The 27,490-nt window shown below is 39.3% G+C and overlaps 1 protein-coding gene across 1 annotated transcript in view; it reads right to left on the bottom strand.

Annotated features, from left to right (window-relative positions):
- Window positions 1-4,213: 4,213 nt before the first annotated feature.
- Window positions 4,214-27,490, bottom strand: part of LOC119628823 (ESX-1 secretion-associated protein EspI-like) — a 37,112-nt gene continuing 13,835 nt past the window's right edge. Inside the window, exon 2 of the mRNA XM_038012575.1 lies at window positions 4,214-4,282. Within this exon, the coding sequence (XP_037868503.1) occupies window positions 4,214-4,282 (69 nt within the window). The remainder of the gene's footprint in view (window positions 4,283-27,490) is intronic.

Raw genomic sequence — 27,490 nt, 5'->3', positions numbered from 1 at the left:
AAATAAATAAAAAATATTGAATTTTCTCATACGTAGAATGAAGAGTTATAAATTTTGTTCTAACAATTTCATGTGTGAATCGGTTAAGATGAACAGAAACTTCAGTTTATATGATATTAATTCTATAGATGCCAAAGCGTCATTGAAGCTTTTTATTTATTACCTTGTATATAAATTAGCATACGGCGAGTGGTTACCGTCGCCCATGGACGTCAGCAATGCCAGGAACAGAGCCAAGTCTACTGTTATAACTACCGTTATGAAGCTTTGTTCTTGTTGGAGTGAAATCGAAACTTCAGATCAGGGATAAAGGCTTTAAACTAGAATATTGCTACGTACTTAAAATGAACAGTATTTTGATAGCGAATTATGAAACCTTACAGTAGGCTTATCTAAAGCTAAATTTTAGTTGCCCCACTGTTCGTACACGGTGACTTGTGACCTCGAATGAGTCATATAAGTTCCATCCTTATTTATATTAACCAGCCGTCATGTATTCCAATTCATAGAAGAGTATATAGTTATTTCTCAGTACGTAACCGGCTAAATGTATAAGTATAACTAAATGTGAGTATCCGTTATAATGATACTTCGTCACTTATTTGTTTTTAATGATTGTTTGTCTTTTGAAAATTACATTCTTAGGTGGAAAACTCAAAATAAATAAGATTGATAGCATATCATCACAGGCAGTAATGTATTGTAAATTTATAGTTATTGTTCGATAGCTCAGTAAAAGTAAGTTTATTGTTCTTGAGGTTTTACTGTAAGGTGGTCTGTATATAAAGTATAACTAAAATATCAGCCGCGAGTCGCGCGTGCGATTCTATATCGTTCCAGTTGTCTTCTGTGTCCACTGTCTGTGTTCGGCCCTTGCCGCTCGAGTCGTCGATGCCGTGGTGGTGGTTGGATCACCCCGCAGACCTCGTAGTCCCCGCTTGTACGTGAAGTACTGGCGCGGACAGTTATACAAAATATTGCGTACATAAGTGAACGAGCTCACAGTCCATTTAAAGGCGTTATGTGATCATTAAAGCTCATAGACATGGCAACTTGATTGCTACCCTTAGGCATGAGGTTGAAATGGCAAATCTCAATGGCATTGTAAAATGGCATTTCTGGTTTTAAAACCGAAACTTGTGACTGCTTCGCGATATAAATAGGCAGTATAGAAATATGCATTTCAACCCTAACTAGAAGATGAAACAAAAATGGGTATTTAGCAGGTATCGTCACAGCAAGGCGTGATCGGATTTCAAACGTACATAAATTCATGTAACTGTTAATACTAGATGTTCCGCAGTAGTCGAAATTCGACTATAATTAATTGGAATTGTAAGTTTGTACACTATTATGATTGTACTTTATACTTCTATAATCACAAATTTCGCCAAGGCTACTCTATAAAAAAATATTAATAAAGACAAACAATATTTAATCTATTCTCAATTTGACCACAGACGTCAAGAACAAAAGTTTGACAATAAATAAATAGTATGCATGCGTGTGTGCGTCAAATACATGGTATGTAGTGTGTGTAATGTTTTCTTTATTGATTTAATGTATCTTTTATGCATTATTTAAAAAAATATTAGCATTGTGCACTTCTTCTCTATATTCTCTATAAGTATGGAAAATTTCATACTCCTCCGTCCGCGCAATTTTCGTAAAAAGTTTTTGCTTCACGTATTAATATAAAGATTATGTGTTTTTGTTTTAAAGGATTAAATGTCAATGATTTCAGTGATGTTCCAGAATCTACAATAATTCACTATCGAGAGGCGTAATATCTCAGAGAGGGGCGTTTACGTGATGACACGCCATCAATCTTGTTCATTTTTACTCTCATTTAGGGTTGTCTGTCTAAGTTTGTTATTTTCAAAGTCTATACAATAATTGAGAATGAAATTCTATAGATATTTCTTTTATAGGGATAGTTGTTTAGTTAATGGGAAGTAGCAATTTATTCTGATGTATACTTATTGGGGTGATATTTTTTGTTGAATTTTGTTTTTTTTTTATTGCTTAGATGGGTGGACGAGCTCACAGCCCACCTGATGTTAAATGGTTACTGGAGCCCATAGACATTCACAACGTAAATGCGCCACCCACCTTGAGATATAAGTTCTAAGGTCTCAAGTTTAGTTACAACGGCTGCCTCACCCTTCAAACCGAAACGCATTACTGCTTCACGGCAGAAATAGGAAGGGTGGTGGTGCCCACCCGCGCGGACTCACAAGACGTCCTACCACCAGTAAACATGGAAAAACAGTGAACATGGAAAACTTCAAAGTATACCTGACAACGTATACTTTGTGCCACTTGTGAGATGTTAAAGAAATTGAAAGAAAGATGATGGATTAATTGAAAAAAAAATTCGTACCCTGGTATTATCGTGTCAATCAATACAAACATAGATGTCTTATTTATTTAACTCTCTGCTCTTCAACCCGTGTCTACGCAAAGTTGAATGTAGGTCTCTTCGTATGCACCCCATTATTTTCGGTCTCTTGCCTTTTGCATCCAGACGTATTGTAATAGTGGCTACAACATCGTGTAATTTGCCGCCTATCTCTTCGTTAGAGCGTGTTTTGTTTCTTCCGATTGTGTTTGATGTTGGCTACCGATGCAAAAGGAAATACTTTACTACAACTATTCTTATGTTACTCTATTCATAACAATAAGGCACTAGGTCCATTGGCGTAGACTGTGATTTATTTACCTATCCGCCAGGAAATCAGAAAAAAAATGTTTTGACTCCAATTTTTTTTGTTTGGTGTAAGGGACAACCCTAAATAGTATTTCCTGTCCGTTGATAAAGGCAAGTTGGGATTTGATTGGATGGAGCTACACAGGATAAAAAGTAGCTTAGAACGTTATTATGAAATTGTTTTTTTTTCTATCCAGTGACCGGATTGCCTTGATTGTGGAGTAAGATGGTTTGTCTGTGGTCTAGTGCTCGTGAGATAAGACAAAGAAAAACCTTTAATTGGCAGTAGATAGTGATGTCGATGAATCGCGAAGACTGCCTAACATCATATATAACGTATGCTAATTTTATGTACTGCTTCATTGTTGTTGTGACTTCACGGCCCATCTGTTGTAAAGTAATTACCAGAACCCATGAACATCAGAAGTCCACTGCGAGACGTGAGGTCAAAGCTTAAATTAGTATAATGGGTGTTTTACTGTTCAAATTGGAGCATTTTAAATGGTGATTCGTAGTAGAAAGAGTCAGGTCGTTGCCAACTAACCATGCCGACTCAATGCGTCTTACCACACAATTGGCGACTTTCATTGTTTTCACATTATTCCTTGACAGTACCTTCTTCTTATTTGGTTGGACTGAGTGAAAGAGGATATGCAAGAGAAGGATGTGAGTGCAGAGATGTCGTATGGTGCTTGACTGCAAAAAAAAGAACTTGCTACACCGACCCCACAAATAAGAAGAAGAATAATTATTTCAGTATAGTGGAACCCGTTCGTGATTATATTATTATATTTATCAAATACCTATGTTTTGTTATTAAATATCAATATAATTTAAAAATACTTATAAAATATCATTAATTAAAAAAAAAATGGTTGAGGTTTGACTTCGGCATATCGCATCGTTTGATACGAATACACCGGGCATCTTATTCTATAGGCCACGATGACTTCTAAAGACATGTATATCTAATTAAAATGTTAAGTTCTGCATTCGGTCAGTAAAGAATACGCTACGTTTATGATCTGACCTGATTATCTGTATACGTATGGTTTCTATTTTACTGAGCAATAGATTGTTATGAGTGCTTACTGTTTTTATTATTAACTATTATATATCAAAATAACGCAAAGGAAAAACAGTTTCCTGTAATCGTTTAACCTAATTTTGATTCTTAGAACGACACAATGTTATTGTAGAAATTAATCAACACGATTTATTCGTCATTTGATACTCTGAAATGTACACAAAATGCGATCATTCACAGTGCGTCTCTGAAGATCTTTTTTGCCACGTACCATCTGGCTTTGGAATGGGCTCCCCTCCACGGTCTTTCCCGAGCGCTATGACACGTCCTTCTTCAAATGAAGCTTGTGGAGAATACTTAACGACAGTAACCACTCACCATCAGGTGGGTCGTATGCCCATCTGTCTATAAGGCAATAAAAACACGTGCCGCAGGTGTGTTACTATAGAAATGGATGTGTCCAGCGTCGCGGGCGATTACTTTCCGGATGCTGTCTCCGAGAGGGCGTTGACATCAATTTCCGGGATGGGTGCCTGTCCCGGATACTACGAAAAACACTTCACAACATACGATTATTATATTCCACTGAAATACCGAACGGAAATTATACAAGGAAATGTGATTGAGCCGTTCTAGTGAACAGTTGTATGTATGGATGTTTTTTTTTTTAATATTTAATCATTGCAATTTTCTGTATTGTTTATTAATATACTTAGTCTGGCCATAAATACTGTTACAATTTAAAAAAAAAACTATTGCAAATAACATTTATTAATTTTACAGTGTGTTAGTTTAATACATAAATATAAAACAATTTAAAAAAAAGCTTATTCGAAGTGGTCTCCATTGGCTGCAATACAGTCCTTTAAACGTTGAGGCCAGTTATCAATAGAATGATCGGTATCAGTATTGGCGCCAAAATGAGAAAATGAGCAATCATATAAAATGACAGATTCTAAATTCAAATGTAATATTTTGTTTATTTTTAATTGTCACAGTATTTATGGCCAGACTAAGTATAATTTAAATATATAATTAAAGATAAAATATATAATTTACGATATTTTAATAAATATATATTATGTACGAAACATAAAATATTACACAAAGATGATTCTGAATATGAAATGACAGATTTAATAAAATAGTTTCGGCCCCACGTTTGAAATTCAATGAACTATATTAATCACAAACACTTCAAGGCTTCTCTTTTCTTTTGCTAATGACATATTATTACGTAATAGTAATAGTTATTATTCAAAAGAACTAGCTTCGTCAATACATATTAAACTAAAAAGTCGGGTGACAAATGGAGGGGATAAATCTACTGAGCTGTTTCATCTTTACTTATTTTTATATAGATGTGTACTTACTTATTTATACTTTTTGTTTATAGTAACAGTATAATTATCTAATCTTTAAAATATAATTTTTTTAATTATAATTTTATATACGAACGAATATGAAGCCGTGATAACGTGACGTGTAATTTGTACCATAAAGTCGAAGTTAATGAGATTTTGATATACGTGACAAAGATTTGAATTTCACATGAGCAGCATTTTTTTTTTGTGTCACAAAAAATGTGAAAACGCACGCCCATCCGTGACATAGATTGATTTCTTACAGAATAAAATACCTTCATTGTTATTTTATCGTGTTGATATAGAACACTATGTGGACAGACGGCCCGAATTTGAGATTGATTTTCAAAAATATATAGTGTTATTTTATTTGTTAACTAGCGGCCCGCCCCGGCTTCGCATGGGTAGTAGCGCACGCGATGTAAAAAAAAATATGTACACGTTGGGAGTAAGGATCCCTAATATTTTTGAAAATATAATAAATATAGCCTATGTCACCCAGCTACGCTATGCTTTCCAACAGTGAAAGAATTTTTCAAATCGGTTCAGTAGTTTCGGAGCGTATTCAATACAAACAAACAAACAAATCTTTCCTCTTTATAATATTAGTATAGATGCATTCCACGTGCGCTTCGTTAATATTCGTCAGCTTAATGTACTATAATTAATTCATGATTTCGTTTATAATTTCAGTTAGTCTTAAATCCAAAGACCGTTCGGTGATGTATGAAAATGGCACTAGTAGACTTATAAGACGTTTGGACTGTTCTAGAATATCAAGTGGTTTATGTTGGCGAGAAAGGGCTTATCGTTTCAGCCATTTTGACGTCAATAATTTACTTGCGGGTCTCACGAAGGATTTCAGAAAGGATTTTCATGTAAAATTGAAAGGAGATTATTCGAAAAGTAATAACTAAGAGACAATAATCACATTTCAAAAGAACTATACATTATTTTTAATTATATAGTGAATACATATCGTCTGCGATCAGTTACCTAATTAAATTCATTGAAGGCCTCATTATCTTGAATTCAGAAGGATAAAATAAATGAAAATAATGAAATTGAAATTAAAAATCATAAAAAAATACTAGACAATTTGGGTAGCTGTAGTTAACTAGCGTGAGTGTTCATAGGTAAATTCTAAATTGTAAATTATTATGAATAGAAAAACGAAGTGTGCTTTGGTTCTAATTTTTGAAGCGTTTTAGGGTTTAGGGTTTTAATTTTTTAAGCGTTAACATATTTCAAATGGACTTGTAGTTTTTCCGGTCACCGTCCTCGTCGGGTTCGAAGAGCGAATTTAACCATAGACACAGCCCACTGAGTTTCTCGCCGGATCTTCTCAGTGGGTCGCGTTTCCGATCCGGTGGTAGATTCTGCGAAGCACTGCGCATGCTAGGGTCAGTATTAGCAACACTACGGTTTGAGCCCCGTGAGCTCACCTACATGTTAGGGCGAACCTGAAATAGCTTCTCAAGGCTATCAGCATAAGTAGGATATTTTTTTTACCGTCTTTATTAAAATGTGATTAAGATTGGGACGTTTTGTGTCAACGATGATGCCATTCGTGCTATATCGATATTGGGTATTGTAATAGCCAATAACCTGAAGGACCGTGAGACTAATTGCTATTCGAGAGACAAAAAAAACTCAGTAAGAATGGAACAGGTAATTTCTAACTGAAGTAATACTGAATTAAGCAAGTTACGAGCGCAAACTTTTTAAACCAATCGCATTTAAATAACAAATTTCGTTGCTCGTTCAGTTCTCGGGCTTGGTCAGGGTTAATTTATGGTAATGTCCCTGTTCCCTAGTGCTTTGTACAAGGACAGCAATGTACTACGAACGACTTACGTGTTTCAATATAGAAGCTTGAACTTGAGACGCTTCATCTCAAAGATTTCGTAAAATACTTTTCGATTCACTACGTGTTCGATTAGTCTAAGAACACTGACACCAAGTGTGTTGAAGAGAAATGGTTACAGTAATATAATGTATGTTAGTTTTCTACTATTTACTATTAAATTTCATTGTCAAACGTTCATAATTATTTTTTTATTTTTTTATTGCTTAGATTAGTCGACGAGCTCACAGCCCAACTGGTGTTAAGTGGTTACTGGAGCCCATAGACATCTACAACGTAAATGCGCCACCCACCTTGAGTTATAGGTTTTAAGGTCTCAGTATAGTTACAACGGCTGCCCCACCCTACAAACCGAAACGCATTACTGCTTCACGGCAGAAATAGACAGGGTGGTGGTACCTACCCGTGCGGATTCACAAGAGGTCCTACCACCAGTAATTACGCAAATTATAATTTTGCGGATTTGGTTTTTATTACACGATGTTATTCCTTCACCGTGAAAGTCGATCGTGAACAGTTGTTGAGTACGTATTTCATTAGAAAAATTGGTACCCGCCTGAGATTCGAACACCGGTGCATCGCTCAACACGAATGCGCCGGACGTCTTATCCTTTATTAGGCCACTACGACTTTAAAAAGTTGAAGAGTGTTGAAAAGAAATGGTTACAGTAATAATTATTATGTACGTTAGTGTTCTACTATTTACTATTAAATTTCATTGTCAAACGTTTGTAATTTTTATTTATTTTATTGCTTAGATGGTTGGACGAGCTCACAGCCCACCTGGTGTTAAGTGGTTACTGGAGCCCATAGACATCTACAAAGTAAATGCGCCACCCATCTTGAGTTATAAGTTGTACGGTCTCAGTATAGTTACAACGGCTGCCCCACCCTTCAAACCGAAATGCATTACTGCTTCACGGCAGAAATGGGCGGGTGGTGGTACCTACCTCTAATAACAAAATTTAATTTGTTCGTCCAAATAAACGATGACAACAATAATATGAAATACCCAATTTTTATGTCACGCGTACAAACGTAATGGAATGTGTCTTCGGTACGAGGGTTCACTTTTGTCAATCTTTTTTTTTATTGACCTTGTAGGCAGACGAGTATACGGTCCACCTGATGGTGAATGGTACCGTCGCCCATGGACTTCAGTAATGTCAAGCCGATGCCAATCAGTAGCAATGGAAGAAATTTTCAACATCATCGGCCAATAGACATTCTCTGCAAAGTACCAGCCTATCACAAGCTTCGCTACATTGACTTCATTAAACCTTCGATTCGACAGCATCATCACAGATGTGACGAGATATCGGTTAGAGGGTATCATAAATGGCGACTGAGGAGTTCATCGGTGAATGGACATCGGCGTTGTTTCAGTTAATATTCCTTTGCAGTTACGCGATCGTAGTATGCTGATATGTTACTGACTTAGCGTCGTAGCTGACTTAGCGAAACGATTATAGCCCTCCACCGAAAATGAAGTTCATAACGTTTAATGTGTGGTGACTGTCAAATATAAAACCATTTTTAGAAAAAAAAAACAAAAAAAAAACAAAAGTTATCTCATCATATATTATAATCTGATTCAAATAAAAAGTACAGAGTTATATATATTACGATTCGTGAAAACCGAAGAAAATCTATACATATAAAAATTAATTTCTGTTCGTTAGTCTCGCTAAAACTCGAGAGCGGCTGGACCGATTTGGCTAATTTTGGTCTTGAATTATTTGTTTTAAAAGGTAAATAAATATGAAAATGCTCTGAATTAAATAAAAATAACAATTTTGTTTTCCGTTTGGTGTATCCCCCGTCGGACGGATTTCTTTTCTTTGTTTTGAGTTTATTTTATACAAAAGTTTAGGTCTTTTATTTATCGATTGAAGCACTACGAACTCTGCCGAGTCAGCTAGTTTTAAATAATTTAAAGTTTTAGATTAATCTAGACCATATATTGTAATTTATTGATTGCCACATTCAATATTACTATGTCGATTACGGAACGTATCCTTATTATGGAATTAGTGAAAGAGTCGAAGCACCCCGCGCTGTACAATACGGCCAGAGTTGGTCCGCTTAAAAAGTTACAGGTAAGCCGGAGAATTATGTTCACTCGAGCGTGATAAGCCTCTACATGCATATTAGTTACAGTGTTGTATAGCGTTCACAAAATTATTCAAGTTCCCTTTTCTTCGTTGTAATCAGATATATAAGTATTCTTGATAGATTTAGGTCGACAATGACTATTCGCTGAGCGCCATCTTTTTTTTATTCCTACTTAAGCTGATAGCCTTGAGAGGCTATTTCAGCGTAATCTTAGCTAGTAGGTGATCTCACGGGGCTCAAACCGGAGTGATACTAACACTGACCCTAGCAAGAGCAGTGCTTCGCAAAATCTACCACCGGATCGGAAACGCGACCCACTGAGAAGATCTGGCGTGAAACTCAGTGGGCTGTGTCTATGGGTTAATTCGCTCGTCGAGCCCTTCGTCACAAGCGACGGGTTCGAAGAGGACGGTGGCCGGTGCTTGTGGTACCTAAAAGCACCGTTAATGAATTGGGAAGATCCGTAATGACGTGTAAGCGCCATCACTTGACTTTTTTTAAATGAGGTTTGAAAGGAGTTTTAAACTATAGATGCTAACTCCTTGCGTCGATAATCCTCAATGCTGGGGGTCGTGACCTCTCGTAATCACTAAATAAGCACTGCCGAAGGACGCGGGACGCGCCATAATTATGTATTTTCTCAAGAAAGACTCATTTAGTATACAGACTCTAGATCAAGCTATAGATACTGGTTTTAATTTACCTCTGACGTTGTTCATACCCAAAGGCATACATTCAGTTGGGACATCAGCATTCGAAGTTTAAAAAAAAAAGATGTGTGGTATCGTAGGGCTCCGGATAGGAACGAAGTTAATTATTATAAAAATATAAATTTTAAGTTCTATTCGAGCTATAAAGAAAATAATTATTCGGGTACACATTTTTTATTATGATTTTTTTAATGATAAGAAAAATTACTTTACAAAGCTATCAACTTTTTTTTATTCACAATGATTTATAAAAAATACCTAGTCAGGTCATAAATTCTGTCACATGTTTAATGTAAAATAATTGAAACAAGTTTATTCATTATGTAACCATTCATATACCAAAAAGAACTTAACAAAACATAGATTCTTATGACACTAAAGTTTATTCAAAATGACCTCCGTAATTTTGAATACAGGCCTTCAATCTGCGCGGCCAGTCGTCCATCGCGGCACGAACGAGGTCCATGTCAATATCGGCGGCTGCCTTAATCAAGGATGTCTTGAGTGACTCCAAATTGGAATGAGGCTTTGAGCATGCCTTTTCCTCCAAGTGTTGCCATATCTTGTAATCTAACGGATTCAAATCTGGACTGGAGGAGGGCCAGTCTTCGTGCCGGATAAAGTCGATTTCACGCGCGGCCAGCCAGTTTTGTGTGCTCTTCGCTCTATGAGCTGGCGCCGAATCTTGTTGGAATACCCAGTGCCTGTTATTAAACATGGTATGAGAAACAGGTTCCACAAGGTTCGTCAGGACTGTATTTTGATACACAACTGCATTCGTTTTTACACCTTTCTCACAAAAATGTACCTCTGTTAAGCCCCAATAAGAAACTCTCAACCATACCATGAGCGAGGATGGAAAATGACCTCGTTGGACACGCGGAATACGGTTGCTCGCTTCTTCACTACTGTGTGCGTACACCTTATCATTTTGTTTGTTGTAGCTGTCTTCTACGGTAAAATTTTTTTCATCCGAAAAAAGAATTTCCCGATATTTTTTCCCGCGTACCGCTTCAACAAAGCGCGGCATCTCTTCAGTCTCAGGTCCATTAGACGAGCATTCAAACGATGTCCTGTTTTTCTTCGATATGCCCGAAGCCCTAAGTCTTCATTTAACACCCTCTTCACCGTGGTTCTGCTTAACCCCATCTGAAGGGCCAATAGTTTCTGCTTACGTTTGGGATTTCTTTGAATTCGCGCCTTCACAGCTTTTATCACTGCTGGAGTCCTAACAGACCGAGGGCGACCACTTCTTGACCTGTCATCTACACTAGAGTCTTCATTGTATCGTTTGATGGTACGATAAACGAATCTTTTGGCTATATTCAAATTTTTCAGTATGTTAAAAATTTGAATTGGCGCGTAACCGCACCGATGCAACGCAATAACTGCAACACGGTCTTCTTTAAGCGTCCACTCCATATTTAAAAATGAGTAAAATTCTAAAAGTATACATTTTTATTTTCATGAACAATTCGGAATTCGAATTCAATAAACTTTTTTGTGGCCAGCATTCTAAAAGAAAAGTTTTTACTGTGTGACAATACTTATGACCTGACTAGTTATATAATAAAAATATGTTATTTTTTGTACGTTATTACAAAGTTAAGTCGTACACTTTGTGCATTACTAATAAAAATCTTACGTTACGGACGTTTATTCCCGGTTAGGGTACCCCGCCGCATCGTTTCATAAGGAACTTCGGCCCAAAAAGACAATTTTCTTCCTTGCCGTTCCAAATTATGATTTTAAATCAACATCTTAATTCGAACAGAATAATATTGAAAATTTTAAAGGAACTTCTGAGCAATTCTTATTTCTTTGGACAAGCTCTCAACATCCTCATTAGCATTATAATGTTTATATTATAATAAATATTATTCAGAACGGACTAAAGCACTTCTATCTCGAGCGCTTCCAACGTTCTCGCTCAGCGTGTTTCAGAGTAAGATGCATTCAACTTTGAATAGGGTGGGTACCTACTCAATCTTTTTTTTGTTTACATTAAAAAAAATTAAATACTTAAAATTGTTACTTAAAATACTTGAAATTGTTACAGTAACAATACAGTAAACATAAAATGTTTAACAATTTTTTTTATTGCTTAGGTGTGTGGACGAGCTCACGGCCCGCCTGGTGCTAAGTGATTACCGGAGCCCATAGACATCTACAACGCAAATGTCGCCACCCACCTTGAGATATAAGTTCTAAGGTATCAAGTATAGTTACAAGTTACAGTTACGGCTGTCCCGCCCTTCAAGCCGAAACGCGTTACCGCTTCACGGCAGAAATAGGTAGGTCGGTGGTACCTACCCGTGCAAACTCACAAAATGTCCTACCCCTAGTAAATAACAAGAAAAAATCGTTAAATTTTGTGGATAAATTTTGTTTTAAATTTAATTTTCTATAAATTGTTATTTCACTATTGTTCAAATTTATAATGCATACATAATATTACCACTATGCTTCTGTTGGTATTGGTAATAAAATTAAAACAATAAACACGAGGTTTAATTGTAAAATTATTTTTAATTATTTATGCGGCAATATATAACGGTTATAGGTACTCGCCTCAAGAGAGAACTACATGCTCACAAAACATTAGGAGCTACAAAACTAAGTTACATTGTCAACCTAAATGTGTAGATAGCACCGTTCTACCTATTTCTGTCGTGAAGCAATTATACATTCCGTTTTCAAGGATGGGAAAGCCGCTATGAAATACAATTGAGAGTTCCGTATTGTAAAAAAATGTGGGTGGCATTGCCCATTGTGAAGTCTATAAGCTTATAAGCCTTTATAGCTAATTAATACGTCGGTCTACGACCTAGTCCGCTGGTCTACAAAATAAAATTATAACCTAAAAGCAACCCTACGAAACTATAGTTTGTGAAACTCGTCGAGAACTTTCACACCTCCAACATCTAGTTGGGAGCTAAATTCGAAGCTCCGTGCAGGTCTCCGCAAGTCAGTTTTATTAACTAAAAGTTACGGAATTTTGATGAAACGTTGATGAATCTGTTAAAAGGCTTACCAGTACAAGTCCTGTTACTAAAGTAAACTGTATCATAATCGCAAGTCTCGTAAATATTATGAATATATTTATTGGAGAGATATGACCGTATATTTCTAGGAACCTTTCGTCTAGGGCCCTTCACTAATGAGACATTGACTATGTTTAAAGCAGTGGAACAGCTGTTAGACAGTCGGCTATTATGTGAAAACAAAATAAATAGACATGCTTTAACAAAAACCGACTTCAAATAGAAAAAAGATATTCCAAAACAAAATAATATACACTAGAAACAATAAATAATCATCGAAATCGGTTGGCGTGATATTGAGTTATTGAGTTATTCGTCTATTTGTCGCGCACGCACTTAATACAAATTTAAGACTTATATGGTTTTCTCATGGATACCATTATCAGAACAGGACTTAATTGAAATGGGACCACACGGGAAGCGTCAGCTTTCTAATAAAAAAAGAATCATCAAAATCGATTTGCCTAGTTAAAATTTATGACGCAACAAAAAAAATAAAAAATTACAGTCGAATTGAGAACCTCCTCCTTTTTTGAAGTCGGTATAAAAACGAAGGTTTCATACCCTTGTTTTTAATGCCTTAGGCCGAATTCTACGAAGTTCCTGTGTCTTGGGTGCTGGCGAGATATGTGTGATTCAGTGGCTGAAGCTTTTAAGAGCCAGGGTCGCTGATTTTAAAGGGTGACCCACTAAACGGCTCCTCTGCACTTTCGCCCTACGCCCGATTCCAGCCCGAGACTGAACCCGAATAAAGCAGATGAAATTCCGAGATCAACACTTCAACTAGACGCGCAGTTCGCCCCAAGGATGCCCGTTCGACGGAGATGTCATTATGTATGTATATAATTGGAAATATAATATGAGATATGTAGGATTGGTAAGAACGGAACGTATGAAAAGAGTGTGGAACGGAGCGTTAAGATGTGAGTGAGAGAAAACGGAAAGAAAGGGAGAAGAGAATGACAGACAGAATGACAGAGAAAAAGAAAGATGGCAAAGACTGTTGAAAATTGAGCAAGACGTAATAAAAGTGTTAATTATTATTTTATTAGAAGATTTTGGAACAGTTGAAGTTTTATTTTATGCGCTGGGATCCCTATTCTACAGATATAATAAACCGACGAAATCGATGAAACTAATATTTTGTTCGACATCTAATTCCTGTTTTCTTTTTCGTATGGGTTCAAAAAGTCCTTTCATCTGTACCCAGTTTTGCATAGTGCTTACTACTACTCCTACTACTGCGCTGGGGCTATGACCCCGAAGTAGATCTTGGCCTCCGATAATGAACGTTACCATTTATCCCATAGTGCTTACGGGACCACGTATTCCAATGGATCTGTCAATGTATTGACGTCGCTCTATGCCGCTAAATTCGCAATGTCGGTTGGGTAACACACGTAAAGCACGATAGCCAACTCTGTGACTCGGTGCATAACTCCGACCATTCGAAGATCCAATCAAGAAAATGTAACATAATACCACCTATTTCAATATATTAAAGGTCCTTAAATGCAAACTTAAAATTCTTCTAATGGATCTTATGAAATAATTGTTTTTAATAATCCTTATAGTAATGATTAATCTCTATATATAAAAATGAATTGCTGTTCGTTAGTCTCGCTAAAACTCTAGAACGGCTGGACCGATTTTGCTAATTTTGATCTTGAGTTATTCGTGGAAGTCCAGGAAAGGTTTAAAAGGTGAGAAAATATAAAAAAAGGTCAGAATTATATAAAAACAAACAATTTTGTTTTTCTTTTGATGTGTCCCCTTGCTTTGTCTTTTATTTATCGATTGAGGCACTACGAAGTCTGCCGGGTCAGCTAGTAATTTAATAAAAATGACTTAATGCAGATAGTGTAATGCTGCTTTTAATAGAAAACCTTGGTGCACACCTGTTCAGACATTGATCGTACATTGTCACAATAATACTGTAAAAAATAGAAGATAAGAAGGTTAAACAACTACAAGGAACCGTAGATCGTCCAAAAAACAAATTTAGTAAGAAAAAAATCGACGATGGTTGACCTTAACGAGGCGAAATAGTCTCAGGCATAGCTTTTCTGTAACCCGATCGACCAGAACCGACAGTGATGTGTAGAAATAATTCATTTCATACAAATATGTACCTAGCGTTTGTAAGCTACGCCACGATCTGTTGTACAAATATTAAATTTTGTTTTCTCTATAACATAATGGATCTGATGAGTCATCATGCTTGTAATCTGTTAGACTCAACAAACTGCACTAATAGCCGTCCCGCGTGTGGCGGCCAAAAAGTTTAGGGTGTAGTCCTAGTGCTTATGTCAAATATTGATTTACATCTTTCGAAAATTATATGAAAGTCTTCATATTTATTAACATAATTTTTTAATTGATATATTGCTTAATTCATAATTCTGACTTGTATACCACAGTATTGGAATTGGAATTTATTTTTATATGTAATTAGAAGTTAGCGGTCCTACCTGCTTGGTCGAGGGTCGTGGATTCCCACATCACTAAACATTCGTGTGATAAACACATTTTTTTGCTTTTTATTTGGGTTTTTAATACACATTAATCTATCTTTGGATCCCAAAGTACAAGACATTCTAGTTTGCGGCCAGATAACTGTTTGTAACTTGTCTCCCCCTATTGTTACTTATTATATTATATTGTAAAAAAAGTTTTGACTATTTAGACATGTTTACGTCTATTTCGAAAAAGGTAGGAAGGTCGATATTCGAGATTTCAATTTGAAATTAACAAATGAAACAATTCGTCTAAGTCGTTTCGTGATATAATTCGATAGTGGATATAATAATATATTTAGTACATAGTTTTTAGTTATTTGTATCAGTAGCTGTTTACAAAGAGTTAAGACAAGTATAAAAAGTGGCCAACCGAAAACCGTCAGTAATAGCGAATCAAAGATAAAAAGAAGTTCGATTTTATATATTACGAATTGACTACAAAATGCCAGACGTAATAATTCAAGATTGAAAATGTGGATTTCAATTAGGCGGCTATTTAGAGCGTTTAACTGTTCTATATATATTAATAAGTTCCATTTAAATAAATTAATTTAAGAACTGTCAAATTTAAAAGATAGTAAAGTAATTTCTTTCGAACCTCCCCCAAGCTACCGAAAACGATATTCACGATTTATAGCTCACACTTGAACAATTACCTATTCATATTATCCGTGACAACGCAACGGTGAAATTGAAACCAATAAAATGCTGGTAGCTAGTAAAACGTTTTCCGTGTAACCAGCGCACCGTTGTCACTCAGTGACGAGGGTTGTCATAAGACTTCCTTTACGTGTGTTGAACACATCCCAAAATAGCCTGACATTTGACGTGACGTATGGTTTAGTGATGCGATGTGGTTTTTCACATGTACTTTACCCTCGAAATCAGATTAGAACTACTAAATCTGCCATTAATTAAATGAAAAGAATGAAGACACCGCCAAAAGGGTAAAAAAAAACTGTGAAAACATTTGTTAATTGTATTATATGTAGTGTAGTTGTTTTTTATTACAGTTATGTAACAATAACAACGCAGGTTGATGCTTCATTAAATTTTATGACTACTTAAGGGTATTTTTAGGTGGCGTCTACCAAAAGAAAAATAGGAAGAGGAAAACTAAGAACGCATAGAAGAAAAGTTATATAGTAAATAAAATGCTTGCGTAAAACTGAATTGTTGTATGATATTTATTGACTTTAGATTTTTGACATAATATGATAGGTTTTTCGTTGTTTAATAGTTCGCTGTTGGGAGTAACTTCTAAAATATTAAGCTTTCGTAATCATTAACATTCATTCTAACTGGTTTATTTACTGGTGGTAGGACCTCTTGTGAGTCCGCACGGGTAGGTACCACCGCCCCGCCTATTTCTGCCGTGAAGCAGTAATGCGTTTCGGTTTGAAGGGTGGGGCAGCCGTTGTGACGATACTGAGACCTAGAACTATATTTCAAGGTGTGTGGCCCATTTTACGTTGTAGATGTCTATGGGCTCCAGTAACCACTTAACAGCAGGTGGGCTGTGAGCTCGTCCACACATCTAAGCAATAAAAAATAAATAAATAAAACTGGAAAACCGATCGCCGTACACATACATATATACATTATTGGCACACATCGATAGGTGGACAAATTGTTAATACCATGTAGTTATTTCACGCTGTAGACTACTACGAGTTCAATGCCATACGCCTTGAGATGTGCCGTTTCCAAATTATCATAGTTTTATTCGTAAATAGGCAATATCGATTTCCCAGAGTAAATATTTTAAGGTACTTTCTCGTTTGTCTATCCGGTTTGCAGTTTCGTAGCGCGAATCGATGTGATTAAGCTAGTGTAATTAAGGATTACAAAATGTTTACCATATTAATTTACATATAACACAACAATATCTCGATCTTCACATAAAGCTTTGATCACTTCATGAAATTTGTAATTTCACACACAAATTTCTTGTATAATATTTTTATTTAGGTTGAATACCTTTAGAATATTATGTATTAAATGAATATTTATATAGCAAATTATTCGTGCTGATTGCTGGTTTTGGAACGCGTTTTTAACAAAACAGTGAACCCGAGAATAAAAGACGTTTATGACAAAAAATTTTGTTAAATTGGAGTTAAATTTCTCTGAGAATGCGATTGTGACTTTTCTTAGATATTCATGAATATTAAAGAAAGTAATGAATGTAAATACATAACTTGAAAAGTGTACGTCATAAAATTATATTCAACTTTGTCATCGTTTTAATATCATCCACTCAGAGCTAACCTTTTCACGAGAACCTCTTGGGGAGTTTAATTTGAGAAAATTTTAATAAAGCTATTAGTATAATCTGTCAGCTTAAACTAACAAACATTTACGATGCCGACGTTAAGAATCCTTCAAGCTCGTCCATCATTGACTTGCATCTTCCATAGCTTCTTTACTTGACGTATTTTATTACTCCGACGTGTAGATTATAAAAATATTATTCAGACGACAAAGCGTAACAAAAGCAGAAAATATTGACTTGTTTCTGGAATATAATTCAATTTTCACGTTATTTAGTGAAGTTAGATTTTATTAGATGAATAACTTTTAGTTTTTTCTTCGGTTTTCGCGAGTCGTAAACATAATCAAAACTTCTTTTAGTGTTTTATTTCGCGATTATTATTGTCATTATATTGTTTTCGACGTTTCAAATATAATTATTTCAAATATAATAGTTTTTTTCAGGTCGGCTTTGTACCCAATTATAAAATTTGGATGACTTTTATCTGGCGATTGAAAAAACCAGTGGGAATTTTACGAATTTATGTGCAATGGACAATGAAAGTAATAGCGATAAAAATTAAGATTATGTTAATTGATTATATTTCCTGTAAATTCAATTTAACTCGACAAAAGTTTTTCAGTACTACATTCGAAAAATGAAGGAAAAATTAAATGTAATATAATATAAAAAAAATAATACAAAAAGGGTGCGTGTACTTTTCTGTACGCGCGTAAGAAGTTATACTTTATTTTTATTAAATTTACTTCTTTTTTTTTTTTTTTTTTTATTTAAATTTTAATCAATTTGAAAAAAAATCGACAACATCCTCAAACACGCATATTGGACATCCCTTTTCTTGACATCGTATAAATTCGGTAATTCTCGGTACGGTTCGGAAAGTTCACCTGCGGCTATATTCAAACTCGCCAAGTTACGTCGGTCGTATTGCAATGAGCGATTTAGTGGGCAACTTCATTCTATTAATTTTGTGTCACGGTGCGCGCGCATTGTAAAATTTCTCTCTCAATAATTTTTCATAACGCGCCTAAAGAAGTATAACTTAAAAAAAAGCATTCAACAAAATAAAAAGTTCATTATCAGCGTAGTCGAAGTTAATTTTTTTTTTACCTATTCGTTGATAGCTATATGACCATTCCAGCTACACGCGGACGAGTAAGTGAGCTCACGGGCTCAACCTAAAAGAATTTGCTAACACGAACCCTAGCAAGAGCAGTGTTTCGCAGAAACTACCACCAGAACCATCGCAATCTACTGAGAAGATTCGGCGAAAGAGTCAGTGTGTTTAATCTCTTCGTTAGACGAGTTCGAAGAGGACTGTGACCGTTGCTTGAAGGGCTTAATAAACCACGGAGAGTGGGTCCGGGGGATCCGACAAAACATATTTCGGGCGACAGCGGCTTTGCGTTGCCCGGATCGGATATGCATCAATTAAATATGCATTATTAAGCATAGCACAACAATAAAGGTCAGATAATCATTCATTCGCGAAGCAATTGCTCTTGAGTTGTTTGGTCTCTTTCGGAGGCGTTCGGGTAGTTGTTAGTAAATCCCACCACTCCTGGCTGAGCCTTTGCTCGCCCATCTGTCCTGGTGAAACTGGAAAGGCCTCCGGGCCACCAGTAATCTTTCAATCATAAAAAAATAATAAAAAAAGGTCAGATATCGATAAGATTTACATGGTAGCACACCGTGGGAGAAACACAAGTTTAAAAAAAGAATCATGAAAATTGGTTTCCTTTGAGGAAAGCTCTGAGAACACATAAAAATACAGTCGAATTGAGAGCCTCCTACTCCCTTTTCTGAAGTCAGCTAAAAATAAAACTTCGTTTCACAAAATTACATTCTCGCTCACGACTCGGTCGTGCGCGGACGTGCTTTCCGATCCGTGGCCCGCTTGCGAGCTGCGTCTCTGAACTCACAGCTGTGCTCGACAGTTTAGTGACCGTGAATACATTCTCGTTTACGACTCGGTTGTGTGTGAACGTGCCTTCCAATCCGTTGGTCGCTTGCGACCTACGCATCGGAATACACATTTGTGCGTGATAGTGTTGTGACCGTGAATACCCACCTTATACCAACTGTCTTTTTCAAGGCAACCAATCGCTACGATCAGGCTTCCTGTGGCACTCACAGGCTAGCGATTTCCTAACCCTTCCCAAAACAACAGTCTTTTTCAAGACTAGACCCCCGCTCGCGATTCTGCCTGCTGTAGCACTATACAGCCCGAGCGGGTTCCTTTCCTTTTCCCCGCCGATTGCCGTTTTCACGGCATAGGCATTCCCCCCCCCTGCTCCTTGCTGTCCTGCAGCACAGGGGGGTTACAAATCCTATCCGGGGCCTCGCCTTTCGGCGAGTTCAACAAAAGTCCCGGGGCCGCCCCCCCTGGGCAAGAAGACCGAAGATGAAAGAAGATTGTGATAGTGTCAGTGACAGTGATTTTGTCGGGTTCCTCCGGGAAAGGTACCCGACAATTAGGGCCGAATATCAGGCATATAGGGCCTCTCGTGGCAATCCCTCCCCCCCCGCGTCCGTCGCCGCGTATTTCAAACGTGCCTCGGAGGCACGCCGCGCGCCCCCCGCCGCCGCGTTAAGTTCGAGCGCACGTTCCGACGATGCGGCTCACATAGCGCCTAACGCAACCCCCACCCCCGCGCCCGCGTCGTTTACGTCATCGCGCGCTTCGTCCGTCGCGACCTCGATCGTTTCGAGTTCAGGCTCCGATACCGAATCGGAGATGGATTTCGAATCCGCGTCAAGCCCTCAGCCTGGAACCTCGGATGGGTTCCAAACCGTAACGCGCGGTAAAAAGCGTTCTCGCGCCGTGGAGTCCCGGAGCTCCACGACGAAGCATACTAAATCCGCGACCGCCTCCCGCCCGCAGGTAGTCGTGACACCGGAGTCGGACTCCGCTCGCCGCGTAACCCCGCCGCCGCGTCCCAAGCCCGCGCCCGCTCCTAAAGTAGCTGCCCCACCCCCGCTGATACTTCAAGAGAAGACAGCGTGGAATCGCGTGTCTCAGGCCCTTCAGGCCAACAAAATTAATTACACCCATGCGCGTAACGTCGCGCATGGGATTCAGATAAAGGTCGCAACGCCGGGCGACCATAGGGCCCTCTCTTCATACCTCCGAAAGGAGAACATAGGTTTCCACACCTATGCTCTTCAGGAGGACCGCGAGCTCCGCGTAGTGATACGCGGAGTCCCTAAGGAGTTAGACATCGATTACATAAAGGAGGATCTGACCGCTCAGTCCCTCCCGTTAGTTAGCGTGCACCGGATGCACAGTGGGCGGGGCAAGCAGCCCTACAACATGATCCTGGTAGCTCTAGAACCCACCCCGGAGGCCAAAAAGAAGATCGCATGTCTCACGACAATTTGCGGCCTATCCGGGATCTCGATCGAAGCCCCCCATAAGCGTGGCACTCCCGGGCAGTGCTACAGGTGCCAACTCTATGGCCACTCGGCGCGTAATTGCCACGCGCGCCCCCGCTGCGTGAAATGCCTCGGCGATCACGCTACGATAGATTGCGTTAGAGATAGGGAAACCGCGACCGAACCTCCCAGCTGTGTCCTATGCCTTAAGCAAGGGCACCCCGCGAACTACCGTGGATGTCCCAGGGCTCCGCGAAAACGCCCAACCCACCCAGCTCCGCGAACCGTCGGCCCAAAGACTTCGGCACCTTCAGTGCCGAAACCCGCCTTCGTGCCGGCTGCAGTTCCCACGGTCTCGGCGTGGAAAAAGCCGCTGCCGTATACGAAGGCGGGAACGGAAACCGCACCCCCGCCCCCGCTCGTGACACGCCCCGCGCCCCAGCCCCTGCTCGCACCTCGCCCCGCGCCCGCGTTCCGTCCCCCGCAACCCTCTGCCGTCAACGACTTCGCGCTCGTGCGTGACTTCGTCACTGCGGTGAACTTCGACCGTCTGCGATCGTTCGCAGACGCGATACGTAGGTCGGTAACCCCCGAACAGCGGCTCGCGGCCGCATTCGATCACATGGACGTCTACGAGTCCGTGTCGCGTACGTTATAAAAAAATCTTTACCGGTAACCAATGGCGCAAAAAGGTAGAGAAAAACCGTATTCCCTTACGTTAGCATTCTATAATGCTAACGGACTCGCGCGGCAACGCGATCAAATTTTTGAATTCCTCCGCGATAATCTTGTAGATATTCTATTAGTGCAGGAAACCTGTCTGAAGCCCTCGCGTCGCGACCCGAAAGTCGCGAATTACGTCATGGTTAGGAATGACAGACTCACCGCCTCCAAAGGCGGGACTGCCATTTACTATAGGCGGGCCCTGCACGTTGTCCCTCTCGATACTCCCTCGCTCTCACATATCGAGGCGTCAGTGTGCCGTATCTCGCTGACGGGACACCAGCCGATCGTCATCGCATCCGTTTATCTCCCCCCGGACAAGCCCCTCCTGAGCAGTGACATCGAGTCACTGTTCGGCATGGGAGACTCCGTCATCCTGGCAGGCGATTTAAATTGCCACCACACTAGGTGGAACTGCCATCGTACAAACGTTAACGGTAGGCGTCTCGACGCGTTTATAGACGACCTCACCTTTGAAATAGTCGGTCCCCCAACTTCAACATGTTATCCGTATAACATCGCGCTCCGTCCGAGCACTATAGACCTGGCATTGCTTAGGAACGTAACTCTGCGCTTGCGTTCCATCGAAGCAATGTCAGAGCTCGACTCAGACCACCGACCTGTCGTTATGCAGCTCGGTCGCCCTCACAACCCAGTCACTGTTACGAGGACCATGGTGGATTGGAATAAGCTGGGCACGTGCCTAGCCGACGCCGCTCCGCCAATCCTCCCTTACGGCCCGGATTCGAATCCATCCCCCGAGGACACCGTCGAATCCATAAACATCATTACCGATCACATCTCTTCCGCGATCATTAGATCTTCAAAAGAAGTCGATGTGGAGGACAGCTTCCACCGCATCAGACTGTCCCCCGATCTTAGGAATCTCTTAAGAGTTAGGAACGCGGCAATCCGGGCCTACGATCGTCTTCCCACGCCTTCAAACCGGATTCAGATGCGTCGTCTACAACGCGAAGTCCACTCCCGCTTAAGCGACGCGCGTAACGATAATTGGCATAGTTATTTAGAACAACTCGCGCCCTCCCACCAAGCATACTGGCGACTAGCTAGGACTCTCAAATCCGAAACTACCGCTACTATGCCTCCCCTCGTACGCCCTTCAGGCCAACCACCGGCATTCGATGACGATGACAAGGCTGAGCTGCTGGCCGATGCACTGCAAGAACAGTGCACCACCAGCACTCAACACGCGGACCCCGAACACACCGAGTTAGTCGACAGGGAGGTCGAGCGCAGAGCTTCCCTGCCGCCCTCGGACGCGTTACCCCCCATTACTACTGACGAAGTTAGAGACGCGATCCACAACCTCCAACCTAGGAAGGCACCCGGCTCCGACGGCATCCATAACCGCGCGCTAAAACTCTTGCCAGTCCAACTGATAGCAATGTTGGCTACAATTTTAAATGCCGCTATGACGCACTGCATCTTTCCCGCGGTGTGGAAAGAAGCGAACGTTATCGGTATACATAAGCCGGGCAAACCGACAAACGAAACTTCTAGTTACCGTCCGATTAGTCTCCTCTCGACGATAGGAAAAATTTACGAACAGCTCCTTAGGAAACGCCTCTGGGATTTTGTTACCGCGAACAAAATTCTCATAGACGAACAGTTCGGATTCCGCTCTAAACACTCGTGCGTACAACAAGTGCACCGCCTCACGGAGCACATTCTGATAGGACTAAATAGGCGTAAACAAATCCCGACCGGCGCCCTCTTCTTCGACATCGCGAAGGCGTTCGACAAAGTCTGGCACAACGGTTTAATTTACAAACTGTACAACATGGGAGTGCCAGACAGACTCGTGCTCATCATACGAGACTTCTTGTCGAACCGTTCGTTTCGATATCGAGTAGAGGGAACTCGTTCTCGTCCCCGTCAACTGACTGCCGGAGTCCCGCAAGGCTCCGCGCTCTCCCCGTTATTATTTAGTTTGTATATCAATGATATACCCCGGTCTCCGGAGACCCATCTAGCGCTCTTCGCCGATGACACGGCTATCTACTACTCGTGTAGGAAGATGTCGCTGCTTCATCGGCGACTCCAGATCGCAGTAGCCACCATGGGACAGTGGTTCCGGAAGTGGCGAATAGACATCAACCCCACGAAAAGCGCAGCGGTGCTCTTCAAAAGGGGTCGCCCTCCGAACATCACTTCGAGCATCCCACTCCGTAGTAGGCGCGCAAACACCTCCGCCGTTAGTCCCATCACTCTCTTTGGCCAGCCCATACCGTGGGTCTCGAAGGTCAAATATCTAGGCGTCACCCTCGACAGAGGGATGACATTCCGTCCCCATATAAAAACGGTACGCGACCGCGCCGCGTTTATTCTAGGACGACTCTATCCAATGCTTTGTAGTCGAAGCAAACTGTCCCTCCGCAATAAGGTAACTCTCTACAAAACTTGTATACGCCCCGTCATGACGTATGCAAGCGTAGTGTTCGCTCACTCAGCCCGCACCCACTTGAAATCCCTTCAGGTTATTCAATCACGATTCTGCAGGATAGCCGTCGGAGCACCATGGTTCCTTAGGAATGTGGATCTCCACGATGACCTGGAGCTCGACTCTCTTAGTAAGTATCTACAGTCGGCATCACTGCGCCATTTTGAGAAGGCGGCACGACATGAGAACCCTCTCATCGTAGCCGCTGGAAATTACATACCCGACCCAGTAGACCGAATGGTAAACCGTCGACGTCGCCCAAAGCACGTCATTACGGATCCTCCTGATCCATTAACGGTGCTTTTAGGCACCACAAGCACCGGTCACCGTCCTCGTCGAACCCGTCGCTTGCGACGAAGGGCTCGACGAGCGAACTAACCCATAGACACAGCCCACTGAGTTTCTCGCCGGATCTTCTCAGTGGGTCGCGTTTCCGATCCGGTGGTAGATTCTGCGAAGCACTGCTCTTGCTAGGGTCAGTGTTAGCAACTCTCCGGTTGAGCCCCGCGAGCTCACCTACTAACGTTAGGGCGAAGCTGAAATAGCCTCTCAAGGCTATCAGCATAGGTAGGGAAAAAAAAAAAAAAAAAAAAAACAAAATTATTTTATTTCAGAGCCTAGACATATATTAATATCTTAGATACAGTTTATTAGTTTTTTTTCTTAATTTAGATTAAAAAAATAAATTATTGTGAGAGAAATGCAGTTATAAAAGAACTTAAATTGAGTTTGAAAATAATTTGTTTTTCAAACAGTTGTTCACAGATCTGAGGGCTTTTGAAGCTCGTGATTGACTCAAGCCCCAAAGCCCTGTTAACAAGCCAAGTAAAAATAACAAGTCAAGCATTTACTTGAGTTAAAGGCCATGGCTTAAGTAAGCACTTGGCTTCTTTTTTTTTCATGTAATTTGTTCAATTTAACCTAAGTTCTAGGATCTGACAAGTTTTATATTAAATTAATTTCTAAGATTTGAATCAGACCTGATTTTGTGGATGATAATAAAGATAAAGTAGTAAGCTGTTACGCGTATGCTATCTTTAAAACATTTGGTATTATTTAAAATGTTTTTATTATTTGAGATTGTTTGAATTAAGTATTACTACGACTAAGAAAAATCCTAAGCACCGCCAGTACTTAAACTAGCACCTCATCCTGTGTTAATTGATTATCAGAGGCCAGCATAAATAGGCAGAATAGTGGAACTTACCTATTCGGGCTTACAGAACCATTTATTAAAGTACGAACGCTGGTATAATATTCAAAAAACAATGCTAACTATTTTCCTGTCAATCCTTTAGTCGCCTATTCCAACGCTCATGGTAAGAAATGGCGTGGTGATACTTTAGGAAGCCGCATAGATATACTACGATATTTGGAAAGATTTTGCCACGCTGTGCAACTTTTTATCTATTTTTTATTTACTGCACTTCATTTACTTATATACATTGGCGGTCTTAATGGCTAAGGCATTATCTGCTGGTCAACCAGATGTAGTGCAGACTAAAAAATTATAAGTGCATTGAAATATAAATTAAACACACAAACAAAGATCTTTATAAGTATCATAAAGTATGTATCATAATTACTTATAGCGGTAGGTATCACAGAACAGAAGAAATGAGACAAAAAGTCCGAATAGCATTAAGGATTAAGATAGGATAAGATATGCAATATACATGCATATATGTTCCTAACAACAACATTGGGGTCATCCGTCTACTGAGCAATATCAACCTCTCTGTGGAACATCATTCCCTTTTTCGTTTTCCTACATACTTATTGTTGTTTATTACAAACCAGTATGAGCTGACAATATAATGTAAGATTTTTTTCAGGCATAATTAATTTACATACCATTCAAATGGTCAACTGGGTTTGATGTATTCGCATATCATATGCGAAAAATTATAAATTATATATAATACAGTGCTTTATATCTAGACAGAGTTTATTGCGGTTTTGTTTAGATGAACACAGATTTACTTAATAATATTTAACACAATGCTTTATATCTAGACAGAGCTTATTGCGGTTTTGTTTCGGATTTACATTGTTTTTACGTAGACATCTTAATACTGTGCCGTTTTTATGTATCGTTTGGTAACTTGTTGAACAGTTATGGCGTGCCAATATCTCAATATTTTTACAAATAGCTTGGATATTAGCGAATTCGATTCGATGTTCTTATGTATTTTTGATATAATTGAACTGATTTGAACGAATGAAATTTCCGTTCATTTTTTTTTAATTAGGATGATATGTCATAAGGTATGTAAGGACCGTTCGTATCATTACTTTGTTCAAATAAGGACATTACTTGAAAGATTTTTTTGCAGTTCTTCGTAATACTTTTTAGTTTGAAGAATTCGATGATGCGAAAATTGTAATCTGAATTTAAGCTGCTCACGAGCAAACTACCCACACAGTTCGGCACATTGAATATTGATAAGTTATCCTGTAGGCATACGTCACGAGCTGACTCCGTGATGTGGGTTATCTCGAAGTTGGCGCGCCCTAATTTTAGGTGTCTAGTTAATAATTATGTACCCGTGACGGGCTCGTGAGCTCGAAACGAGGCGTTGGGTATCTTAAGATTGTTTGAGGTGGAGATAACTAATTCACGGCGGCTACGCAATTCAGTTTGGCTCTATCAAGTTTATGTGTGGTTTTTAGGATGAATGCTTTTTTGACATATACAGCATTTAATATTTGTGTATATTTTTGCGCTAGGTACGGCACGATTTTTTAGCATTTCGAACTGAAAGTATCAAAATGTTATTAGCTTTTATTGTATTCTAGCCAATTCATCTCCGAGGTCTAGGTTTATAATAGTACAGAGGTACCCAGAAAATGACAGAAACAAATTTGTTTGAAATATTTGTTTGCAATAATCTTCTCCCATCTTATACTTCTTATATTGTTAAATCTACTACTCACACTACACGGGTTTAATATCTGTGAAAGTGCACAAATGTGGGAAAATTAAACAAAGCCGCTGGAAGTACTTCTCGGGATCCTCTAAAAAGTCCACTGAAAAAATCTCAGTAAATGACCATCATTTTACTGTGATTTTATTTCATCCCATATCATCTCATCTCATTTCATTTAATTTCATCCCAGTCGATTAATGTCTCAAATTAATAATCTTCATAATATTATCATTTTTCATCAAAATAAGAATATAAATTAAAATAAGACATGACTTAAAGGTCTTAGTTATCAGATCATAAAATCCCTTAAATCACACTACACGTTATTATCATTAGTTTCGCATATTCAGAAAATTATGAGCTCTTCCTT

Source organism: Bombyx mori, chromosome 8 (assembly GCF_030269925.1).
Source record: "Bombyx mori chromosome 8, ASM3026992v2".
Classification (NCBI taxonomy): Eukaryota; Metazoa; Arthropoda; class Insecta; order Lepidoptera; family Bombycidae; genus Bombyx; species Bombyx mori.
This window is presented reverse-complemented; position numbering and strand designations above follow the sequence as displayed.